General features: G+C 38.3%; 1 protein-coding gene and 1 long non-coding RNA gene across 2 annotated transcripts in view; one reads left to right on the forward strand and one right to left on the reverse strand.

The window, feature by feature from the left end:
• LOC308477426 overlaps positions 1–22,577 on the reverse strand; it is a 314,602-nt gene that overhangs the window by 136,629 nt on the left and 155,396 nt on the right. The window lies entirely within an intron of this gene.
• The window catches only part of CFAP58 (cilia and flagella associated protein 58), an 80,359-nt gene that overhangs the window by 22,858 nt on the left and 34,924 nt on the right, over positions 1–22,577 (forward strand). Inside the window, exons 9-12 of the mRNA XM_081006345.1 lie at positions 12,900–13,061; positions 15,294–15,440; positions 20,289–20,429; positions 20,752–20,975. Coding sequence (XP_080862471.1) covers positions 12,900–13,061; positions 15,294–15,440; positions 20,289–20,429; positions 20,752–20,975 — 674 coding nt within the window. The remainder of the gene's footprint in view (positions 1–12,899; positions 13,062–15,293; positions 15,441–20,288; positions 20,430–20,751; positions 20,976–22,577) is intronic.

The following is a 22,577-nucleotide window of genomic DNA, read 5'->3' on the forward strand; positions in this document are numbered from 1 at the left end:
GGTACGAGAGAGTTGTTTGCAGACTTTTGCCTTTCAGAACTAACAAGATGTTCCTTTCAGTTCTTGACTTTCTATATGGATTTTGCCAAGGTCCTCTCAGTGGTCTTTAGGGTACAAGAATAAAGTTCCAGTGAGTTATACTTATTCCTCTGCATGTTCTTTACATCTTAAAAAGTCCACTTAAGCATACATTCTGGTATCTACAGTTAGTGTCTTAAAAACCCTCCTGTTGCTTGGCTAATCAAGAGATCTAGGATCTAAAATAAACATACTTAATTATGCTGCCAGAAAAACTATAATTCTGTGATGGGAGTAAATTATGCAGATTAAGAAAATTGACATCTTTTTACTTAACTAACATGTTTTGCATGATGTGAAAAATTTGCCGGTTGGGGACAGAATAATTTTGTTTTTGTTGGAACATATAAGCAGGATGCATGGGATTTTGTGAATTAGCAGGCATGCGGAAATGGGAGAAAAGGGGTGAAGAGCCTGCAGAGATTACAAGGAGCTGTGCAGAGCATGTCTTATCAGGCCTCAGATAGCATGTAGAGGGACAAAGAAAGGCAAGTGCTCCCTAGAAAATTGCTTGCCCTTCATTTCTCTTCCCATTTGAGAGACATTGCTAGGTTGTTACAGCTGTTAAATCCTGAATGACTATATAAGGTTTTTTTTTGCATTTTTTATCTGAAAGCTTGGGCAAGTGGGAAAAAGCTTTCCCCCTTGCTCTCCTCCAACCTTACCCTGCACTCATTAGCTTGTTGCTTTTGTAGTACAGCCTATACCTCAACCACTAACATTTATACACAGATATCTCCTGGCTTCGTGCACTTAAGGTGAAATTGCTTGGGTATTAATTATTTATCCACTATAAAATAACTTACTCTTTTCTCAGTAATATAAAGGACATGGCATTATAATTAAGAAGGGTTTTTTAGATTGGCCATGCGGATATCTAGACTTATCTTCTTGCATAAAAAGCTGTTACTGCTCAGTATGTAACTTGAATCCGATCTGTTGAACAAAACACAAGTTGTGAATTTTTGCAGAAGCTATGTCATAGTCTGTTTTGTTCACTCAAGCTGGTTAGGTGGAGCTTTCTTGCTTGCTTGCCCTGCTATGTGACTGTAAAATGCTCTGTTATTTGCTTGAGAACTGACTGAAGAGCTCTACATAAAACTCACTGACAGGCATGCTAGCTTCCAGTCTGTTTTCTTCTCATTGTTATTCCCTGCTCACTTTATGATTACTTTCTGTATCTTTATCTGATTAACAGATAGGTGCCTTCTTGTATGACAGCATGTATAAATTCCTTGTAATAACAATTCCATTTAAGTAAGATTTGTTATTATTTTGGTATCTTAACTTGTCTTGTGTTTATGGCAGTGAATCCTTATCAATAGCATTACATACTGTGTATCAGTATGTGCGTGTGTGTGTGGAAAGTGAGAGAAATTGACATGATCACCTGTCCACAGGCTCTTGATTTGTTAAGTAAGCAAGAAGAGAAATTTTTATGTGGTAGCATGATTTTTACATTTTACATTTACATTGGCCTACTTCCTTGGCCTAGAGATAAAGAACTATGTATGTATGTATGTATGCATGCATGCATGCATGCATGTTGGACGGATGGATGCCAACAACAGGAGCCATGGCCATTTCAGTACTCCACCACAGTTGTTGTTAACCATAGGAAGGAATATTAAGAACTCTTGGGTATTCTTAAAAAAGATTATTGAGGCCTGTTATGAACAAGGCACATCAGTCATTGCTGGCACCTCAGAAAGGACCTTATAACTAGAGGTGATTGTCCAAGTTTGAGTATATGTAATGCCAGTCCAAAATGGAAAATCATAAACCAAGAAAAAAATACATTTGATTTCTTCACTGGAGGTGAATTCTGACTTTGGACAGCCTTGGCACATAGCTGGTGCAAACACATTTTGCAAAAATATCAGGATATTTATAGATCATCAACTTCAAGTGAGAATTAGCTCAAGATCTGTTTTATCATTGAATGCATTTCATATGGTACTCTCTAGCTACACATAAAAACCAAGGAGCAAAAATGCTAATACCTAAAAATTGCCAATAGGTTGCACGAATAAAACTGTGAAAGAAGAACATAATGAATACAATTTTGGTGATTTTGATGTTTACTGCATTCCCTTCAGTGCTTCTTCCCTTCCCTTTGTCTGAGAAGCTTATCCATAACAAAGCATGATCTGCCTGCCAAATTTCTATGTTTAGGAGACTTGGGGACTTTCCAAACCAGCTGCTTATTGAGCAATCATGCTGACATATTCACACACAACTTGAGCAGAAATTATACAGTATTGTCTGTTTATTGAGTATTCATTCTGATATGTTTGTGTTGAAGTTTTATGATATTGCCAACTAGTGGTTATTATCCCATACTTTCTAGTGCAATTTTCCATCACCTTTCTTACCAAACATTTTGCTATTAAAAAGGTAATGGGATATTTGTGCTAGAAATTGTTGTGTAACAATCAGGTTTTGTGTGAATAAACAATCCATCTGGAAGCTCCAAAATAATAGTAACTCTCAAAATCTTTAGTTCAGTATGTTGTTTTGTTGTTGTTTAGTCATTTAGTCGTGACCGACTCTTCATGACCCCATGGACCAGAGCACGCCATACACTCCTGTCTTCCACTGCCTCCCACAGTTTGGTCAAACTCATGTTGGTAGCTTCAAGAACACTGTCCAACCATCTCATCCTCTGTCGTCCCCTTCTCCTAGTGCCCTCAATCTTTCCCAGCATCAGGGTCTTTTCCTGGGAGTCTTCTCTTCTCATGATGTGGCCAAAGTATTGGAGCCTCAGCTTTAGGATCTGTCCATCCAATGAGCACTCAGGGCTGATTTCCTTCAGAATGGATAGGTTTGATCTTCTTGTGGTCCATGGGACTCTCAATAGTCTCCTCCAGCACCGTAACTCAGAAGCATCAATTCTTCAGCGATCAGCCTTCTTTATGGTCCAGCTCTCACTTCCATACATCACTACTGGGAAAACCATAGCTTTAACTACATGGACCTTTGTTGGCAAGGTGATATCTCTGCTTTTTAAGAGGCTGTCTAGGTTTGTCATTGCTTTTCTCCCAAGAAGCAGGCGTCTTTTAATTTTGTGACATGTCACCATCTGCAGTGATCATGGAACCCCAGAAAGTAAAATCTCTCACTGTCTCCATTTCTTCCCCTTCTATTTGCCAGGAGGTGATGGGACCAGTGGCCATGATCTTAATTTTTTTGATGTTGAGCTTCAGACCATATTTTGCGCTCTCCTCTTTCACCTTCATTGAAAGGTTCTTTAATTCCTCCTCACTTTCTCTCATCAAGGTTGTGTCATCTGCATATCTGAGGTTGTTGATATTATATACTGATAATTCAGTTTATAAAGCCCCAAATGTGTGACCATTGTTAGGTCAAGGAAGTAGCATAACATAGCACTTGAATTTGTAGGCATCCAAAGAAGCTGAATGTTGAAAGATTCAGGACAAAGTATTTCTCCACACAGCACATAATTGAAACAATGGAATGTGCTCCAACAACCTGTAGTGATGACACAAATTTGAATGATCTGCACTGGTTTCAGGTTTGATACTGGGCTGGGTTGGGTTAAAGGTGTTACTATTTGTATATAAGGACCCTAACAACTTGGAAGAAGTATACCTATGAGATCACCTTATGCCACATGTACCAATAGACTGCTTTAGCTCAGCAGAATAGGCGCTACTCTAGGTGCCACATAATACACAATGCATTTGCAAGAACTTGATATATGAAATAAATAAATAGTTTAATTAAAAGAAGATTGATGGAAGATAAAGCTATTCATGTGGGCACACATTACAGGGCTAATTTTCTATGCAGGACAATTAATATATCTTTTCCTTTATTACTGTTTTTCACTGTATTATTATTAAATGTTTTTATAGAGCACTTCATGGCATAAAGCCATCAAAGCAGTGTATTAGTAAAAACAGAATTCTAAAACAATAAAACTATCTGTACAGACTCTAAAAACAATGAAACCATTTAATTAAATATAAAATTGATCTTCATAAATGACTAATTATGCTTCAGGGAAAACTTTCCTAAACAAAAATGTCTTTAGTAGGTGCCTAAACAGTATCACTCTAGGTGTATATCTTATGTGATTCCACAGAGCTGGCGTGACAACACTAAAAGCCCAGTTTCTGCTATAGCCTGAGCACACTTCTGGGGTGTATGGTACTCTCAACTGAGGAATGCAGTTGCCAGGCGGGTATATAGTGGGTAAAGCAATCCTTTAGATATCCTGGTCCCCAGAGTACAAGTAATGCTCTGCAAAGTAACCTTTCAAATGTAGTCTGAAAGACAAGATTGCTTAGTAGTAAGTGAAGCAAATAATGTAGATCCAACACAGAATTTGTGATAAGCAACTTAGTTCATTTAACAATGGCTGCACTCCGAAGCATAGTTACAGGAAAGTAAAACTTAATGAATTCTGGGATTTATTTCTTAGTATGCATGCTTAGGATTGCACAGTAGTTGGTGAAAATGGAGGGTGAAAAGCAAAATACAAATAGATCAGGGCCAGTGGTATTTTTCTGGAAAAGAGGTGCCAGAACTCACCATGAACACCTCCCTTATTCTCTTAGAATGGCAGTGGTGCCCACCTGAGAGGTGCCAGAACTAAGTTCTGGTGAGTTCCTGCTGCAAAAAGCCTTGATCAGGGCTATGGCAAAGGTAGGAGAAGCACCATGGCACATGATGTCTGGGCCGAACAAAAGCACTAATGCAAATTGTCCTAAATCTGGCTTCCTAGTATGAGGATATTGACAGAACCAGTGGCCGGCTATAGAGCTAATACTTCTGTGCTTTGAAGCAACTCAGAAGCAATTGCCTTTTTATATTGTTCTAGTTGACCCCAGAGAGCTTCCCAGGAACAAATAATTTAGTCTATTTTTTCAACTGATCTAGTCACAACTGAGGTTTTCTTTCAGATTTTTTAATGTTGTAGATCAGTTTCCAAAACTTATATACTGATTTGCAAATAATGTATGATGTGCCAAATTGTTTGTGAGAGAAACAACCCTCTCCAGGCTTCTTATTCCAATTTAGGCACATCAGTTTGCTAGATAGGTTGCTTGATGTACATTGTGCACTGTGGCCTCAGTCACAGTGGAAGGATGCTGACTGCTTTCAGTCTGAGATGATTATACCCTGTACAAGATCAGTACATTGAAATCCAGGAAGTTTAGTATTTACAGTTTCATATGCGTTTCTGATGAAGAAATGTTAGAGTTCATTAGTTCATTGAATCATGCCGAAGAGCAGAGGATTCAGATTACCTTTACAGATGACAACCTCCAGCAAATTGACCAAGCGTGAATAACAGGTGCTATTGACATATGGAGAACAAGGAACCCTCTCGAGAGAGAGGGAACCTTCTTCTCTGAAGCAATGATGACCTGGACCAGAATCGATCAAATTTGGATTACTAGTGGGTTGGCTCCAAAGATTAAGAAAGTGGAAATCTGTCCAAAGACTTGCTCCGACCATAACGCCGTGAAGATGGAGATGAAATTTACAGTAACTGGTCAATTTAGATGGAGGATGAATGACAACCTATTTCGAGACGAGGAGATCCATAGAAAGGCCCAAAAAACTTTAAAGGACTATTTTGAAATAAATCTAAAAACTGATGTAGAAAAAAGAGTGATATGGGACGCAAGCAAAGCAGTGATGCGAGGATTTTTAATTCAACAAAATTCAGTAAAAAAGAGAAAGTAAAATGAGAAGAAGGATAAGATCTTGGAAAAGATAAAAGAAGGAGAGAAGAAATTGAGATCAAAACCAAAGTCCCAGGAGATTCTGAGAGAGATTAAGTTATACCAGACACAATATATGGAATTGATGAATCAAGAGATTGAATGGAAGATAAAACAAATGAGACAAAAGACTTTTGAATCAGCAGATAAATGTGGTAAGCTTCTGGCTTGGCAACTGAAGAAAAGACAGAAACTAAATACAGTTACAAGTCTAGAAGTGGATGGAAAGAATATTTCTAAACCTAACGAGATAAGAAACTGTTTTTTGAGTTATTTTAAAAAGCTATATTCACAAGGACCGCAGAAGGAAGAAGATATAGACGAATTCCTTAAAAAGTATGGACTACAAAAAATCTCCTATCAAAGTAAGGTGGATCTAAACCAGAGAATAACAGATCAAGAGATAGAGAGTGCCATTCAAAATATGCAACTGGGCAAATCTCCAGGACCAGATGGACTGACTTCCAGATACTATAAAGATTTGAAGGAGTGGTTGGTACAACCATTAAAGGAAGTCTGTAATGAGATCTTGGAGGGGAAAAGGGCACCAGAATCGTGGAAAGAAGCGTATATTACACTCATACCAAAGACAGAGACTGAAAAGACTCAACTTAAGAACTACCGCCCAATATCATTACTCAATGTGGATTATAAAATTTTTGCAGACATTCTGGCAAAAAGATTGAAAAGAGTGTTGATGGAGAAGATTCATAAGGACCAAGCAGGCTTTCTCCCAAAAAGGCATTTATCAGATAATGTGAGGAACATAATAGACATTCTGGAATTATTAGAGGTGAATATAAACACTAAAGCAGTTCTGATCTTTGTGGACGCGGAGAAAGCCTTTGACAATATTTCTTGGAGTTTTATGAAAAAGAATCTTCATGGGATGGGGGTAGGCCAAGGATTTGAGAATGGTATCGGTGCCATATACGCTGAACAAAAGGCTAAGTTGATTGTAAATAATGTGATAACTGAAGAATTTAAAATAGAAAAAGGGACACGACAGGGGTGCCCAATTTCCCCTTTACTTTTTATTTCTGTTCTGGAGGTGTTGCTTAATATGATTAGAGATGACCAGCAGGTTAAAGGTGTACAGGTCGGAGCCAAACATTACAAGTTAAGGGCCTTTGCAGATGATTTAGTACTTACTTTACAAGAGCCAGACACTAGTACAAAAAGGGTGTTGGAGCTAATTCAAGAATTTGGTCAGGTGGCCGGATTTAAATTGAATAAACAAAAGACTAAAGTTTTGGAAAAAAATTTGACAGTCATGGAAAGGGAGAAGTTTCAGAATGAAACAGGTTTGACAGTGGTAAAGAAGGTGAAATACCTAGGGGTCTATTTGACATCTAAGAATTCGAACTTGTATAAAGACAATTATGAAAAATGTTGGTCGGAAATTAAAAAAGATCTAGAAATATGGTCAAATTTGAGATTGTCAATGTTAGGCCGAATTGCAGTTATTAAGATGAATGTATTGCCTAGAATGTTATTTTTGTTCCAAACATTACAAATTCTGGACAAGATAGATTGTTTCAAGAGGTGGCAGAAGGATATCTCGAAATTTGTCTGGCAGGGCAAAAAGCCCAGAATAAAATTTAAAATACTGACGGATGCAAAAGAAAGAGGGGGGTTTGCCCTGCCGGACTTAAAACTGTATTATGAAGCAGCAGCATTTTGCTGGCTGAAAGAATGGATGCTCCTCGAGAATACAGATATCTTGGACTTAGAAGGTTTTAATAATACATTTGGTTGGCATGCATATCTATGGTATGATAAAATTAAGGTGCATAGGGCCTTTAAAAACCATATTGTCAGGAAAGCATTGTATAACGTTTGGATAAGATATAAAGATTTGTTGGAAAGTAAAACCCCTAGATGGTTGTCACCTTTAGAGGCTACAGCGCTGAAAAAGCTTAATATGGAAGCTGAATGGCTAAAGTATTGGGAAATTTTGGAACAAGATGGAGATAAATTGAAGTTACAGAGCTATGAGAAATTGAAACCCAAGGTTCGAGATTGGCTCCATTATTATCAAATAATGGAGGTACATAAACAAGACAGGAAAATTGGATTCCAGGTGGAGAAATCAAAATTAGAAATTGAACTGTTAGAATCCAATACTAAGAATTTGTCAAAAATGTATAATCTGCTGCTGAAATGGAATACACAAGATGAAATAGTTAAATCAGCTATGATTAAGTGGGCACAGGACATTGGTCATAACATTATGTTTGCTGACTGGGAATGGTTGTGGAACACTGGTATAAAATTTACGGCATGTAATGCCTTAAAGGAAAATATTATGAAAATGATCTATAGGTGGTACATGACCCCAGTCAAGCTAGCAAAAATTTATCATTTGCCTGATAATAAGTGTTGGAAGTGTAAAGAAACGGAAGGTACTTTTTATCATCTTTGGTGGACGTGCCCGAAGATTAAGGCTTTCTGGGAAATGATATATAATGAAATGAAAAAGGTACTTAAATGTACTTTTCCTAAGAAACCAGAGGCCTTTCTCTTGGGCATTGTCGGCCAATTGGTGTCAAAGAAAGATAGAAATTTCTTTATGTATGCTACGACAGCAGCAAGAATACTCATCGCAAAGTATTGGAAGACAGAAGAATTACCCACCTTGGAAGAGTGGCAGATGAAGGTAATAGACTATATGACACTGGCTGAGATGACTGGCAGAATCCGTGAGCAGGGGAAAGAGACGGCGGAAGAAGATTGGAAGAAATTTAAAATTTACCTTAAGAACTATTATAAAATTGAGGAATGCTAAAATGTCGAGGTTTGGAGAAAGAAAAGGAGATTACAGTGACATAAGATTAAGTTGAAGAAAAGAATAAGAAAAAATATATTTGATAAAATTAATTAGAATTTGCTGAAATAAATTTTGGAAATTGGGATGTAGGAAGGGGAGGTTTGGGGGAGTCCGATAAGAGAGGGACATGAAAAAAAGGTTATGAAATTTTACATGTTTGTATGTCTTTTTTTTATTTGTTTGTATTGTTTAAAATTATTCTGTAAAACCAATAAAAATTCTTAAAAAAAAAAAAAAATAACAGGTGCTATGCCAAAAGTGCATCTAGAATTTTAAAAATGCATTTGAATTAGTACAACTATTTCAGATGGTACAAGTTACTTGAGTCATGGCACATTGTCCTAAGAAGACAGATATTTGTGAGCAGTCTGTTCCGATTCAGCTCCATGTATGTATGGCAGTTGAAAATCTGACTTTCAATGCAAAATCACCCTACTGAAGCTCATCAAGTGATACTTTGTGCATTCTTTCCAACATGCTATCTGTAAAGGAGATTATTACAGAGTTCTCAGAAAAAAAAGAAGAACTCAGCATTGTAAGGGAAATGTTTTCCTAATCTCAGTTGACAACTCTTGAGTTATTCATAATAAAATATCCATTAATTCATCCAGTTCCAGTTTGAGAGTTATTGGAGAGGTGTTACTCCCACGCAACAATTTTATAAATTCTTATGAAAGCACAGTCAGCCTCAGAACCATGGATGCCAACTTGTAAAACATAGTAAAGTAGTTTATTATTGTACTTTTGTTCATCAACTCCCAAGATGCATGGTTACAATTCAGTGATCTGTTTTCTAATTTTGCTTCAGCCTATATAATCACTAAGCTAGGCTTCAGATTTGAAATACACTTTATTGATTTTGAGTTCACTTTTATTGCTATTGGCAACTTGTTTTTAACAGGAAAAAGCAAAAGGTAGGAGTAGGAGTTAAATTATAAGCTGGGTCTCTGCTTTTGTTTTAAACTGTAAGCAGTTTTAGGCATCTCTGCAGTCAGCAACAAATGCACTTGAGTACCATTGCCACTTCTGCAATAAAACTTTCTATATTTAGATGTACTTTATCTCCTGAGTTGGTTAGAGGTATCTGGTAATCAATTAATTAAGCATTCGCCCCAAAGCTTGCACACTGATAACCCTACTATACACTAGCAAAGCTTGAATTCTTTCAGCATAGACAAATGTGCTGGTTGCAAGGTCTACTACTGAGTAGCTGTTCTGAACATTAATGTTATCTCTTCCTTTGAAGGTTCATGAACATAAATTTATGAATTTAAACAATAGGCCTCAATGCAAGGAAGCTAGGCAGGGTGGACGAATTCCAGCAATCTGTTTCATTACCATCTAATGTCAAGGTAATGAAGAAACCATTTCCAGAACCTCAGATATCTGAAATTTAAAATTTATCAGATTTCTCTGGCTTCTCCTTATGAGTTTTATTAGTGAAAATACATTTTTAAAATATTCCCATGTCTCTCATTACTGCAAAGTTTGTACAGCTCTCCCCAGTCAGTTGGATAAATGAAGTGGAAACTACATAGCATATATGTAAATAATTATATGGGAGGGGGGATTTTGTACAAGAAAGCACAAAAAACCTTGGTGCTTGGGATAGGTTTCTTCCAGTATCTTGCATGGCAGAGATGAACATGAATGCATATTTTCCAAGAGGAAGTTGTAGTAGTAAAATGTTTTTCCTGCCGGTTTCATAACTTACAAACTTCACTATTTGGAGGCTCTATGCTCTCCTTGCTTAATTTGAGAGCTCATATGTGCCCTGCTCTTTAAGAAGGCAATTTTCCTTCTTCCCTATCAATATAGTATAGTGTAAAAAAGTATGCTGGAGAGGTATTAAGATTTAAGTGTTTGTGACACCTTAAATTTCTTCATGGCAAACTGTCCAGTGCATTCCAGATGATCTGCTTCCACTCATTGTCTCCATGTTTTCTCCTCCAAATGCTTGTTTTCCTTAAGAAAGGTGAATTGTGATATGATTAGGCAAATCATTTTGGCTGTTTTTATCCTTGCAAAGAGGTATGGAGTACAATGGGATATCCGGATTGACAGTTATGATAAATGAGAATGACAAGAGCCCATAGTAGCTCAGATACTGAGGATTCTCATGCGCACCTGAAGTTATAACACAGAGCTGTCCAAGATTATTAAATTCCACTGACCGTATAAAGAGTATTCCTTGGCTAAAATGATCCATGTAGACACCTTTTTTTAAAAAAAAACTGTACTTTGCTCTCCTCTATTCGAAAATAATTGCAGCTCCTTAAGACAACCATTTCACACTTTGGCAGAGGGCAAGATTCATTAGTAAGGTGATGTATTGATTCATAGGCTAGTTTTCAGCAACAAATTTGAAATCTGTCAATAGACAGTTCAAACAACTGGGTCACTACAAATGAGAGAAAGACAGCAATGTTGCATTCTTCATAACATGCGGTTTCATTTCCTATTAACTATATGCACATGTGTATATACATATACATATACATACACATATACATATACATATACGTATACATATACACAGAGGTTGCAGGACGCTGTGGTGCTGTGGTCTAAACCACTGGAGATGAAATTAACACCTACCGGTTCCTTCAGATGGAGGATGAATGACACCTTGTTTAGAGATCAAGAAGTTACCAAGAAGGCCCAAAAAACCTTGAGAGACTATTTTGAGATAAATATGAACACTACCATCGAAAAAAGAGTAATCTGGGACACAAGCAAAGCAGTTATGGGGGGTTTCTAATTCAACAGAATGCAATAAAGAAGAGAACCCAAAATGAGAAAAAAGATAAAATTTTAGAAAAAATAAAAGAGGGGGAGAAGAAACTGAGAGCGAAACCAAAGTCACAAGAGATTCTGAGAGAAATAAAGTTATACCAAGTTCAATATATGAAGATGATGAATCAGGAAATAGAATGGAAAATTAAACAGATGAGACAAAGGACATTTGAATCGGCCAATAAATGTGGAAAACTGTTAGCTTGGCAAATGAAAAAAAGACAAAAACTTAACACCATTACTAACTTGGAAGTGGAAGGAAAGAACATCCAGAATCCAGTGGAAATTAGAAAATGCTTCCGGAGGTACTTTAAACAGCTATATACACAAGGGCCACAGAAAGAGTGTGATTTAGACCAATTCTTAAAAACAAATGGACTTCAAAAAATCTCTCAAGAAAACAAGTTAATGTTGAACTACAAAATAACAGAACAGGAGGTGGAAGGTGCCATCCAGAACATGCAATTGGGCAAATCTCCAGGGCCAGATGGCTTAACCTCAAAATATTATAGGTCCTTAAAGGATTGGATAATTCAACCACTAAAGGAGGTTTGTAATGAAATTTTGGAGGGGAAAAAAGCGCCAGAGTCGTGGAAGGAAGTTTATATTGCACTAATACTGAAAAATGAGTCTGAAAAGACACAACTTAAGAACTACCACCCCATATCCCTGCTTAATGCGGAAGGTCAGTGGTTAGAATCCACATGATGAGGTGAGCTCCTGTTGTTCTGTCCCAGCTCCTGCCAACCTGGCAGTTCGAAAGCATGCCGGTGCAAGTATATAAATAGGTACTGCTGTAGCGGGAAGGTAAACGGCCTTTCCGTGCGCTCTGGTTTCCGTCATGGTGTTCCGTTGCGCCAGAAGCGGTTTAGTCATGCTGGCCACATGACCTGGAAAGCTGTCTGTAAACAAATGCTGGCTCCCTTGGCCTGAAAGTGAGTTGAGCACAGCAACCCCATAGTTGCCTCTGACTGGACTTAACCATCCAGGGGTCCTTTACCTTACCTTTACACAGAGGTTGCAATCCTCTACCCATTTACCTAGGAGCATATCCCTCTGAATGCAATGCAACTTATTTACAAGTAGATATGTATAAGATTACACTGCAAGAATCTTTTTAATAATTGCAGAGTGGACTTGACCTCTTGCCAGCTGCTTTTATTCCTGTTGGGGAAAAGCTGAGTAGAGACAATTTTCAGTGGGAAAATGGTGTGTGGGGAAAGGTTATGATCCTGCCTTCCCATGCTAGTCTCCTCCTTCAGATTGCAGCTGCATTCTTTTACAACACAATAAAGTCTGTAAATATAATCCAGACCTTAGCCCAAATCTGTCTGGTTGAACAGAAATCTTTGTATTTGCAGTAAAGTCTGTATATAGAGCACTGCTAGTCGTCATAGAAGGATGGTTGAATGATATTTATTTTATGCTTTCTCTGACAGGTCCTCCATCACATGGAAGATATCAAAGTGCGGGAAATGCAGATCTTTGACTATAAAAAGCAGATAGCAGAGTCTGAAACAAAATTAAAACAGCAACAGAACCTCTATGAAGCTGTGAGATCAGACAGAAACCTCTACAGTAAAAATTTGATCGAAGCCCAGGTACTGAAAAGCAGTTCTCTTACTAAGTTTGTTTCCCATTTTAGTTGAGCCATGCAGTGGTGGCTGGTAACATTTTGACATGGGAGGGCTGCAATTTTCAGATTGACAGAAATGACTCTGTAAATTAAAGACAGTATAAAATGTGTGTGGGGCGGAAAAAGCGTGTGGCTTTGAGTTTTTGAGGATTATTATTATTTTTAATGGCTTGATATTTTCAGTAGGAGGGCTGTGGTCCTATAGCCCAGCCTCCACTTGAGCCACCCATTCTTGGTTAATATCTAGAAGATATAACAGTGCTGACATGATTGTTTTCATATCTTTGTCCCTCCTGTGGGAAAAGTTATATTACAAACCTCAGCCACATTGACCTGACTGTTTATGCAAACAATCGTGACTCTAGAACAGAGCTTTCCAAACTGTGTGTTGCAACACATTAACGTGTCAGCTGCAGTGTGTAGGTGTGTCACATGAATGCTCCCCACGCTCCTCCTGGGGCTGGAAAGGGGTTAGTTTAACCTCTAGTTTCCTAGTAAAACTGAATTACTGTTCTGCGAAAGGATGCATGTCTAAAAAGTGTGTCACCAGCATGAAAAGTTTGGAAAGCTCTGCTTTAGAACATAGAGTCTAGGTGGCTGCAGGGGGACCATCCACGATACTATCTTCACATGTATGTCTTTGAAAGATGAAGAGATGTCAGGAGTCAAATTAGGAAAGTGACAAGTCTCTGGTGGTTCTGGATTACAGGAGAGCTTTCCATATCAGATGTCCTCCAAAGATGATCTAGAAATTTGTACCCAGTGGAGAAGGGAACCATTTTTCAGATGGCCTAGCTCAAGAACATTACAAATAAATGCTCTTGAATGATATGATTATCTGAATATAGTATTGTTTTAAAGTAGATGCCTTGAAAGTGTCTGCCAAGGGGCATCCAAAGCTCCAGGGGACTAAAGGAGAGTCAAACAAGACTGTATCAGATTTTGTCTTCAGCTTGTGTGAAGAATCAATATTAAGCAACAAATTATTTTCTATAGTAGGGAAAAGCTGTCATTGCAGCATGAAGGAAAAAGATACAGATTTTTTTCTGAGGGAAAGTTAGCCCATCAAATTATTAAGGAAGTAGCTACAAAGGTGGCCTAGTAAGGAGAACATAATTTAAATTTGACTAGGGAATTTCTTGCACAGGCTTGTACCTGGCTAGGAATATAGCCCTTGCCCAAATGGAAGTGGGTAATTATGGCATCTATAAGGTGTTAATTTATTTCAAAAGAGTGTGGGGAGCAAGAGGATTCAGTTAGCATGAATTGCAAAATTCAGGAGTAGGAGAAAACATCTGTAGCTGAACATAACTTTTATAGTATAGTCAAGCTATGCTATAGCAATAAGACCATCATTCATAGTTCAGTAACAAGCCAGCCAGCCATGAAAACAAAGATGGTCTTATCTGAAAAACTATGCAGAATTGTCATCTCTCTTGGGATATAAGCTTAATTGGTGCAAGCTTGTTTAAGAAAGCAAACCTCTTGGTAGGCATTTTCAGATTATTTAATAAGGAAAATTCCCCCATTGCCCAACCCTGTTCACACTGCTTCTGATCTCCAGGGTATCATAAGCTCAGACACAGTAAAGCCATTTGATAAAGGAGTTGTTGGCTGAATTTCAGTACTTGCTAGGATGGTTTCACATTTTTGGATCATTCTGGTTTTGGGAATTGTTGCTTGTTAATTTAAACGAATGTAACCTCAAGCTTTGCAAAATTCATGGGAGCTTTTCCATTTTCATTACCATAGTAGTAGATTTGGAAACATATGTGCATACCAACTTTTAAAATAGCTGGCTTTCTTCATGAGGCTTTGTAACATATCTACGATTATACTCAGCTTTCTCCTGTTCTCTTTACATGAGTGATGATGTGTATATCACATGATAAGCTCTAGTTTCAAAGGATGTGTGTGTTTGTGTGTGTGATATTTCTTCTGTTGCATTTACCTAAGTGAGAACCAGAGTTCTTATTTTGTCATTGTATTATACCTTTATATCAGACAGGAGCCTGAGACCTTGCTCCTGCTTCTTGATATTTTTCTGGCTTTTGATGGCATTGTTCATGGTATCCTCCTGGACTGGCTCTGGGGTGGAGTATGGCTATGCTGAAAGAAAAATGTGGATTTTATATCTATCACTGCTTTAGAGCCATTGGTACCTGCATATAGTAAGCCCTCAATTCTGTCATGTTAGGATGAAATCAATGAAATGAGAAAGAAGCTGAAGATTATGACACACCAGGTAGACCAGCTGAAAGAAGAGATCTCTGCTAAAGAGGCAGCTCTTGTGAAAATGCACCTGGACCACCAGCGGATAGAAAAAGAGAAAGAGGCCTTAAAGGTAAGGAACTTCCATTAGGAAAAGTGTCCCAGTATTGATCAGAGGTAAAGGAATTGGTTTTAAGTTGTTGAATTGGCAGAAATGTACCTGTTTACCTTCTTGAATGGACTTTTTTATTGTCTATATAAAAGACATCTTTTTTCTGTCAATAGCTGTTGAAGAGCAGTATTAAAATATATTTCGTCTTGTGTGGCTCTTCAGAGTGGACCAAGGGCAGGAGCTGCTGCACTAGTGCTGTTGTGGAACATTTATGGTTTTAGTAATGGTAGGAGTGCATCCTGCAGTCATTGCCAGTGAAAGCAGGGAGAGCTGGAAGTCTCCCATTCCATTGCCCAGAAGAGGCCCTGCCACTTGGCATATGTTGGTGTACTGCTCATTCTGCTGTGCTCCATCCATCAGCCTGAGCTGATAAAAGTGGTATCCGATTTGGTGTTGTGGATTCCTGGGGATTTCAGCATCCATGTTAAAGCTGCCAGATCCAGGTGCCTCAGGACTTAATGGCTGCAATGGCTGCAGTGGGGCTGTCCCAAAACGTCATCAAACTCAACATAGAACACACTTGATCAAGGAGCTGGATCGTGATCTGAAAGGGGTTGGTGGGATTTAACGTCTATCAACTTGTCATGGAAAACTCACTTCCTACTTAGGTTTAGGCTTGCATGAGCCTTTCCCCTCCTGCAAGGATGGGGCACCTATTAAAATGGTCCCTCCTCTGGAAGCCATTGGATTCCATAGAGCTCTGGAGGATTTTCCTGCCAGGGTGCCCTGGGATGATTGGGAAATAACTGATTCTACTAACACTTGGGGTTCCTCAAAAAGACTCTGCAATTCAAACTGAGTTCTCTGCTGGCCCATGCTGGTTATTCATCATACTTTTTGGTCTACATTTGTTGAATTAACTTCTGTTTAACAGATTTGTAGGATAGGAGTATTTTAAATTAAGTTCCCTAGTCTTTAAGTGGCAGGGTAGAGTCAATATTCCATGGTTGCCCTCATTTTTCTGGCAGGGCTTGTATCCCTTTAACATTTGTGTGATTCCTGGCATGGAGATGCATAGATGGAAAATTGTCAGTTCCTGAATTTTTGCTGGCCATGCAACTATAAAAAGTTTACGTTCTTGCCAGGAAAAAACATAGTAAAGAATGTTATAGAGATCTAATACTTTTGCTGGAAATGGTTCCTTTTTAGCTTAACATACATAGCTGTCTGGTACTAAGCCAATGAATCTTACTACTAAGTAATTATATATAGGATTGTAGTCTTAGTTCCCTTCTTGACAGGTTGTACCAATGCCATTTTAGCCAACTGCCTTCATTCATGTTTCATTAGCCACTTGTGCTTGGAATCCACTGAACTATTGGTGTCTGGATTGCTCTGTCATAACATTATTATTGTAAGTGTGGATATACCCATTAAACCCCAGTTTAATACTACTAGACTACACTGATATTTGGCACAAACCTCTAGGGTTAAATATTTGCAAATTAACTTGAGGAGTTTGTTGGTTAATCATTAGATAATTAGGCTAAGGGCCCAGTCCAAACTCCCACCTCCTGCCTCTGGCCAGTGGGGCTTTGTGGAGTGGCAGGGCCACTGCTGCATCTGCAGCCCTGCTCCTCATGGTGCCTGTGGAGGCAGGTGATGGTGGAGGATGCTCAGGCCCCATCCATACGTGATGGCTGTGCCAGCCCAAGCTGGTGCAGCGATTGGGCCCTATGCCATTGTGCTGTGGCTGTAAGACTGACTTGGGATCCAGTCAATCCTGAGCTGGCACAGCCCCCCCCCCTCATCCTTTTGAATGCCCCACCCCAGGGCTTTCTGCTGGCTCCCACTGGTGAGCTTCATACCTACTTGCACAATTGGCAGCCTGTGGGAGTCTGGCTGAGTCCAAAGAGCTGGGAAGTGAGATACCACCACCAAATCTAAACCCCTCCCCAGGTGTAAGGATGGGTATGGTGAATTGTAGGGTGAATGGTGGGTATGGTGAATGGTGGGACTGAATAACCGCAGACTGATCTTTTGTAACTTTAGGGGAAAAGAAGATCAAGGATTTGAAGAGAGATAGCTGAACTGGTTGAATATGGAGAGCAGGCCAAAAGGAATAGAGAGGCAAAACCTAATATAGAGCAGACATATCCAGGATTCTGGAGTTGTTCACTATTGGAAGCTGATGTGGAAATACTATTCTTTGCATAGTCTTATTTCTAGTATTGATGGATACTTAACAATTAACATTTGAAATGCTGTGCAAAGTTAGTAATTCTGCCTTCCCTGTAGTATATTAAGAAAGAAGAAAAGATACACACAGGGAGAGATTTTAGTTTTTCATTACCAAATAACTAGATTCCCTATGAGTGGATTTCTGGTCAGGTGGAAATTTACTTTTGAGGAGCAGCAGAAAGTCATAAATCTGTGCTAAATCAAAAAGAAAGTAGGAGAATACTGTCAGTGCTTCTTTTAGTTACAGTGAATGTAGCTGAATCTGGCTGCATGAAATGTAACTTTCTCAACTTCAGTCTCTCTTTTTTTGTCTTTTTAAGATCAAGAGAAACAGCATCCATAGCAGGTCATTTTTATTTTCACTAAAGGGGGAGATCCCTTCCTTGCTACTTTTTGCTTTGCTTTCTTTTTGTCAGTTTTATGCTACGCTCCAGTGACTCTGTAGGTTTTCAGCTATTGTCAGCACATTACTGTTATGACAGAATGTCAATAGAACTCTGTAAAGGGGTGATGAATTTGGGTTCTCGGTCTGTCTGCGAGTTGTTATATCAGCTATGGAGAAAGCATTCAGAACTTTACTTCTTGTGCAAAACTGTCTCCTTTAACTAGCCTCTAATGCTGCCTTGTCACTGTGGAACCATCCACCAACAGTTTGACAGCAGCTTGATTGCTGTGCTCTTTTACCTGTTCAATTATTCAGCAGCAAAAGTGTCTGTGGCCTATCCTCACTTTAGTAACTGGCTTGAGGGCATTCTGCTCTGATGCCTACAGAATTTGTGCTAAATACCTAGAATGCTAAGAGTTTCCTCCTCCCTCTTTTACATCTTTCCCAACCCCAACCCAAATATTATGCATTCAATTCAGTGGGTGTCCTAGTATGCAACTTCTACATTTGTCTTTGGTGCTTTGGCCAGGATCCAGTGGATCAGCGGGAAAGCTTACTCATGCACTGTGTGTTTCCTGTCACATGGGAATGTGCAGATCCTATACCTGAAGGTATTTAGATCACACCTTTGTGAGATTTCTGACACCTCTAGGGCTTCTGCTTAACATGGGGCTCCTGGATTGTCTGGTAGTTGTTTGGATTTTGCTTTGCAAGATAGCTTAGATTTTCATGCACTTAATGCATCTGATCCAGAATATTTGCTTATATCAATAGCCAACATCTAAAGCTGTATCTTGTTTACAGCTTGTATATTCTGTGACAAAAAGGATAGCGTTTTGATATTAAAAAAATGTTTCAGCAATGCTGAACCACATGAACAGTTTTACTCTTCCAAACAGTTACTTTTTACACACTGTTGCTTGCATTTAATACTAGGCAGCATCCATTTTTGCTCTGCTGATATTTGCTCTGCAAATATTGTGCATATGGGAGAATAAAAGTTTTATTAAAGAAAACAACATGGGAGCAAGGTATTTTATTAGTATAACAGAACAGTCCTACCAGTTCTCTTAAATTATTGCTTTCGCAACCAATTTTGTTGTTGTTGCATTGCTTTTTCTCAAGAGACCAAACACACATCCCCATTTATTGGAACCAGCCCTTTTCAGAATCTGTTGTGACAGAGCAGGATCAAATGTCTCTGTCTCTGAAAAACATCCTGTCCTGAAAATATATCGCAAATGTTTCTTGCTTTTAAAGGTATTTCCCAACTAAGAAATCAATAGGAATAGCCTTTTCCTTTCTATCACTTTAACAAAGTGATTGTCCCTTTAACAATTGAAGCACCACAGAATATTTGGTGGTTCCTTTGGCATGGTATCATTATCATATTTGAAAATAGCACACCTTGAGTTGCTCCCAGTGAACTACTGTACTAGCAATGTATCTAGGAATGATACAACTTTGCTAAAGGCAAAGGCAATAAATTACAGATAAATAACAGCCCTATTATGTGCAAACTTTATCACCTCAACTCTTGACTGTGAACGTGTTGTAGCTTACAGTATTACATAATATTATCTTATGTACTATCCTTGAATCTTTGTTTCTGAGTTCTCTATGCTGTTTCAAGAACACTATAAAAATGTCAGCAGCTTGAATGAAGGTGACCTGGACTGCTTCCATGGTTATGGGCTTTGTCTGAAAGTATTCTCTGTCCACTGCAGGGGTAATGCTGTTAAGTCATCTGATTGTAGTGATTTCATGATCAATCAACCGTCTGTATGATTGTGTCAGAATTTTCTGTGTCAGAAAATGTGTAATTTCACTTGCACCAATTCCAGACAAGTTTGATAAATTATAAAGATAGTGGTGGGTTATTACTGTAAGCAACTGAATTCTCCACTATCTACTACTGTTCATTTTTCCCCTCTGTAAGTTTAAGAAATGCCTGCGAATTACAAATTGAGCCTAAACCACACTGACATTTCTCTTGGGTATGATGTACAATACAAAGATGTTGGACATATTGTTACAACCTTTCTTTTATAAGAGTTTAGTGTACATTTGTGTGGTATTTCTCATTTGCTGTTGAGAACCAGCAAACTGAATCCAACAAAACATGAGAACCTAAGCAAGAATACAAGATTGTCTAAATCTTAATAATCCTAAATTCCCAGGTTTATAAAGTCGGAAGCTGTTACTAAACACAATTTATTTCCTGTTTCTTTTGTTTCTGTCAGAGTGAACTGCTTAAAATGAGACAACAAGCTCTGGAGACTAAACACTTTATTGAAAAACAAGAGGAAGAAGAAAGGAAACTCTTGAAAATTATTTCTGAAGCTGATGCAGAGAGGATCAGGCAAAAAAAGGAATTAGACCAGGTAAGTAATACAAGCACTGCTTCAGTGGCACTTACTCCAATGTGACTCAGTTGAAGCAAATTGGCATCAACCCATTTAACATACCATAGTGTTATAAAACAGAAGGATGCCAACTTGTCCTAGTTGAAGATCTGGCCTACTGTCAGGACTGCTTCAGACCCTCTTCAGTAATATTTTTATTTACTGACAATATGCAACATTTTGGTGCTATGTGTTTTTTTTTGCTGATGAAGGCAGTGCTCCCCCTTATGCATTATGACTGACAATTTTCATACTTTCAGCCCATCTGTAGAATCTTGTCTTGGCCTGCCACTTTTTCTAGGTTATCAGTGAAAGAGACATTCTGGGGAGCCAGCTGGTTCGTCGCAACGATGAATTGGCTCTTCTATATGAGAAGATCAAAATCCAGCAATCAATTCTGAACAAGGGAGAAATGCAGTACCGGCAAAGAATGGAAGACATCCGACTACTCAAGCTGGAGATCAAGAAACTTCGTCGGGAGAAGGCAATACTTGGCAAGAGTGTAGCTAATGTGGAAGAACTCAGGTAGAAAGACAGAATGAATCAATTTTGCTTGTGGCTGCGGCCATGACACTGCTTTTGAGACACTGGGGAATGTTTGTTTTCATGCATGACAAAGATTTGTGTTGACATATCAGTTATTTCAAGGAATGATTTGCTTCACATGACCTCATACAATATTAGATTTAAATTCAAGCAAATAAGCAAATAGCCAGGAAAAAGAAACATCATTTTAAAGGGAAGTTGCTGGTACCAAACTATCCCACTTCCAAACTTTACTTACTTCTACACTTGCTACAACGTAAAACTTGACAGGCAGCAATGGGGAAAGTCTTCAGAGTTCAGTGAATAACTTAGTGGGGCCCAGGACCCACATTAGCAGAGCTGTTTTTTATTAGGTAATTCATAGTGGAAACAGAACATTTGACATATTTATAACAAGCCCTAATATGTTCTCAGTTTTTTGTCCTTTAGATTTATCAGGTAGCTTGATCCTAGTAGAAAGATTTGCTTAAATTTTCATTCGAGATTGTGTTTACCTCAGAGCAAAATTTTATGGGCTTGCTAGATTTATCTCCTCCTTTTTTGTGCTAATACTTTAAAAAGAAAAAGAAAAAAGACCTTGCTATACTTGAGACATATTTTGTTCTTTTGGGAAAACATTGTTATATAGTCACTGTGGGCTTGTAAGAAAATAGACTAAAGAAAAGGACTGCTTTCAGTGAGTTACTGGTTTGGCAAAGGAGGATTTAGTTCTGTCTTCTGTTAAGTAAGATTTATGCTGTTGGCAAAACTTCACAGACATTAATAAGGTTTGCTCTAGAGAGTTACTCTGCTAGTCCCAAAGAATAAGCACAATAAAATAGGTAAGGTGCTTTTTTTTAATTAATGGACTTATTTCTTTGCGTGAAAGAGTGTGCAAATTTCATGGAACTTTTTACTGTAGCTAATTCTTAAATGCTAAGTGACTTTTAGGCAATTAAATAACAGGTGCTTCTAAGCATTTTTCCTGAAAAGTAAATCTTATTGAAATCAGTGGATGTTACTGTGTAGTAAGTGTATATAAAATGCAGCCTAAGATAGTTTTAAAAGATTTTGCAGGTAATGTGCCAGTGGTGGCTATAATGAACAGATTTTTTTTCTCCTTTGGAAACTACTGTAGAGAGAGGCAGTGGTCATGGGATGTTTTTATTGTGAACTTTAGATACTAGAGAACTAACAATTTCTGTTGAGCGGCTTAGTAGACTGATACCTTTTTGTGGGGTGTGTGATAATTTTTTTCCTCTAGGCCCAACTGGCTAGTGGTTTTAATATATGGGGAGAGGTGGGCAGATTTCCTAACAGAGGATTTTGTCTCAGTGCAGAACTTGAGAGAGATGACTTGAAGGTTCCTTCCCGCCCTAATTTAAGATTTTATTTAGATTTAAGCATTCTAGAAAGATGTGGCATTTATTTGTTGTCTATGGTCAATGACACACTTTGGATTTTGGGCTGAAATGCATTGGGCTGGGTGCTTGATTACCATGTGGAAATGCAAGTATATGCTACTGTGGCAAGGTTAACTTCTGTTAATGGCATCAGCAACTCTCTGTTTTAATGAACTTCCCAATCATTGCTAGAATTGCC

Source organism: Podarcis pityusensis (assembly GCF_964106645.2).
Source record: "Podarcis pityusensis genome assembly, chromosome: 5".
NCBI lineage: Eukaryota > Metazoa > Chordata > Lepidosauria > Squamata > Lacertidae > Podarcis > Podarcis pityusensis.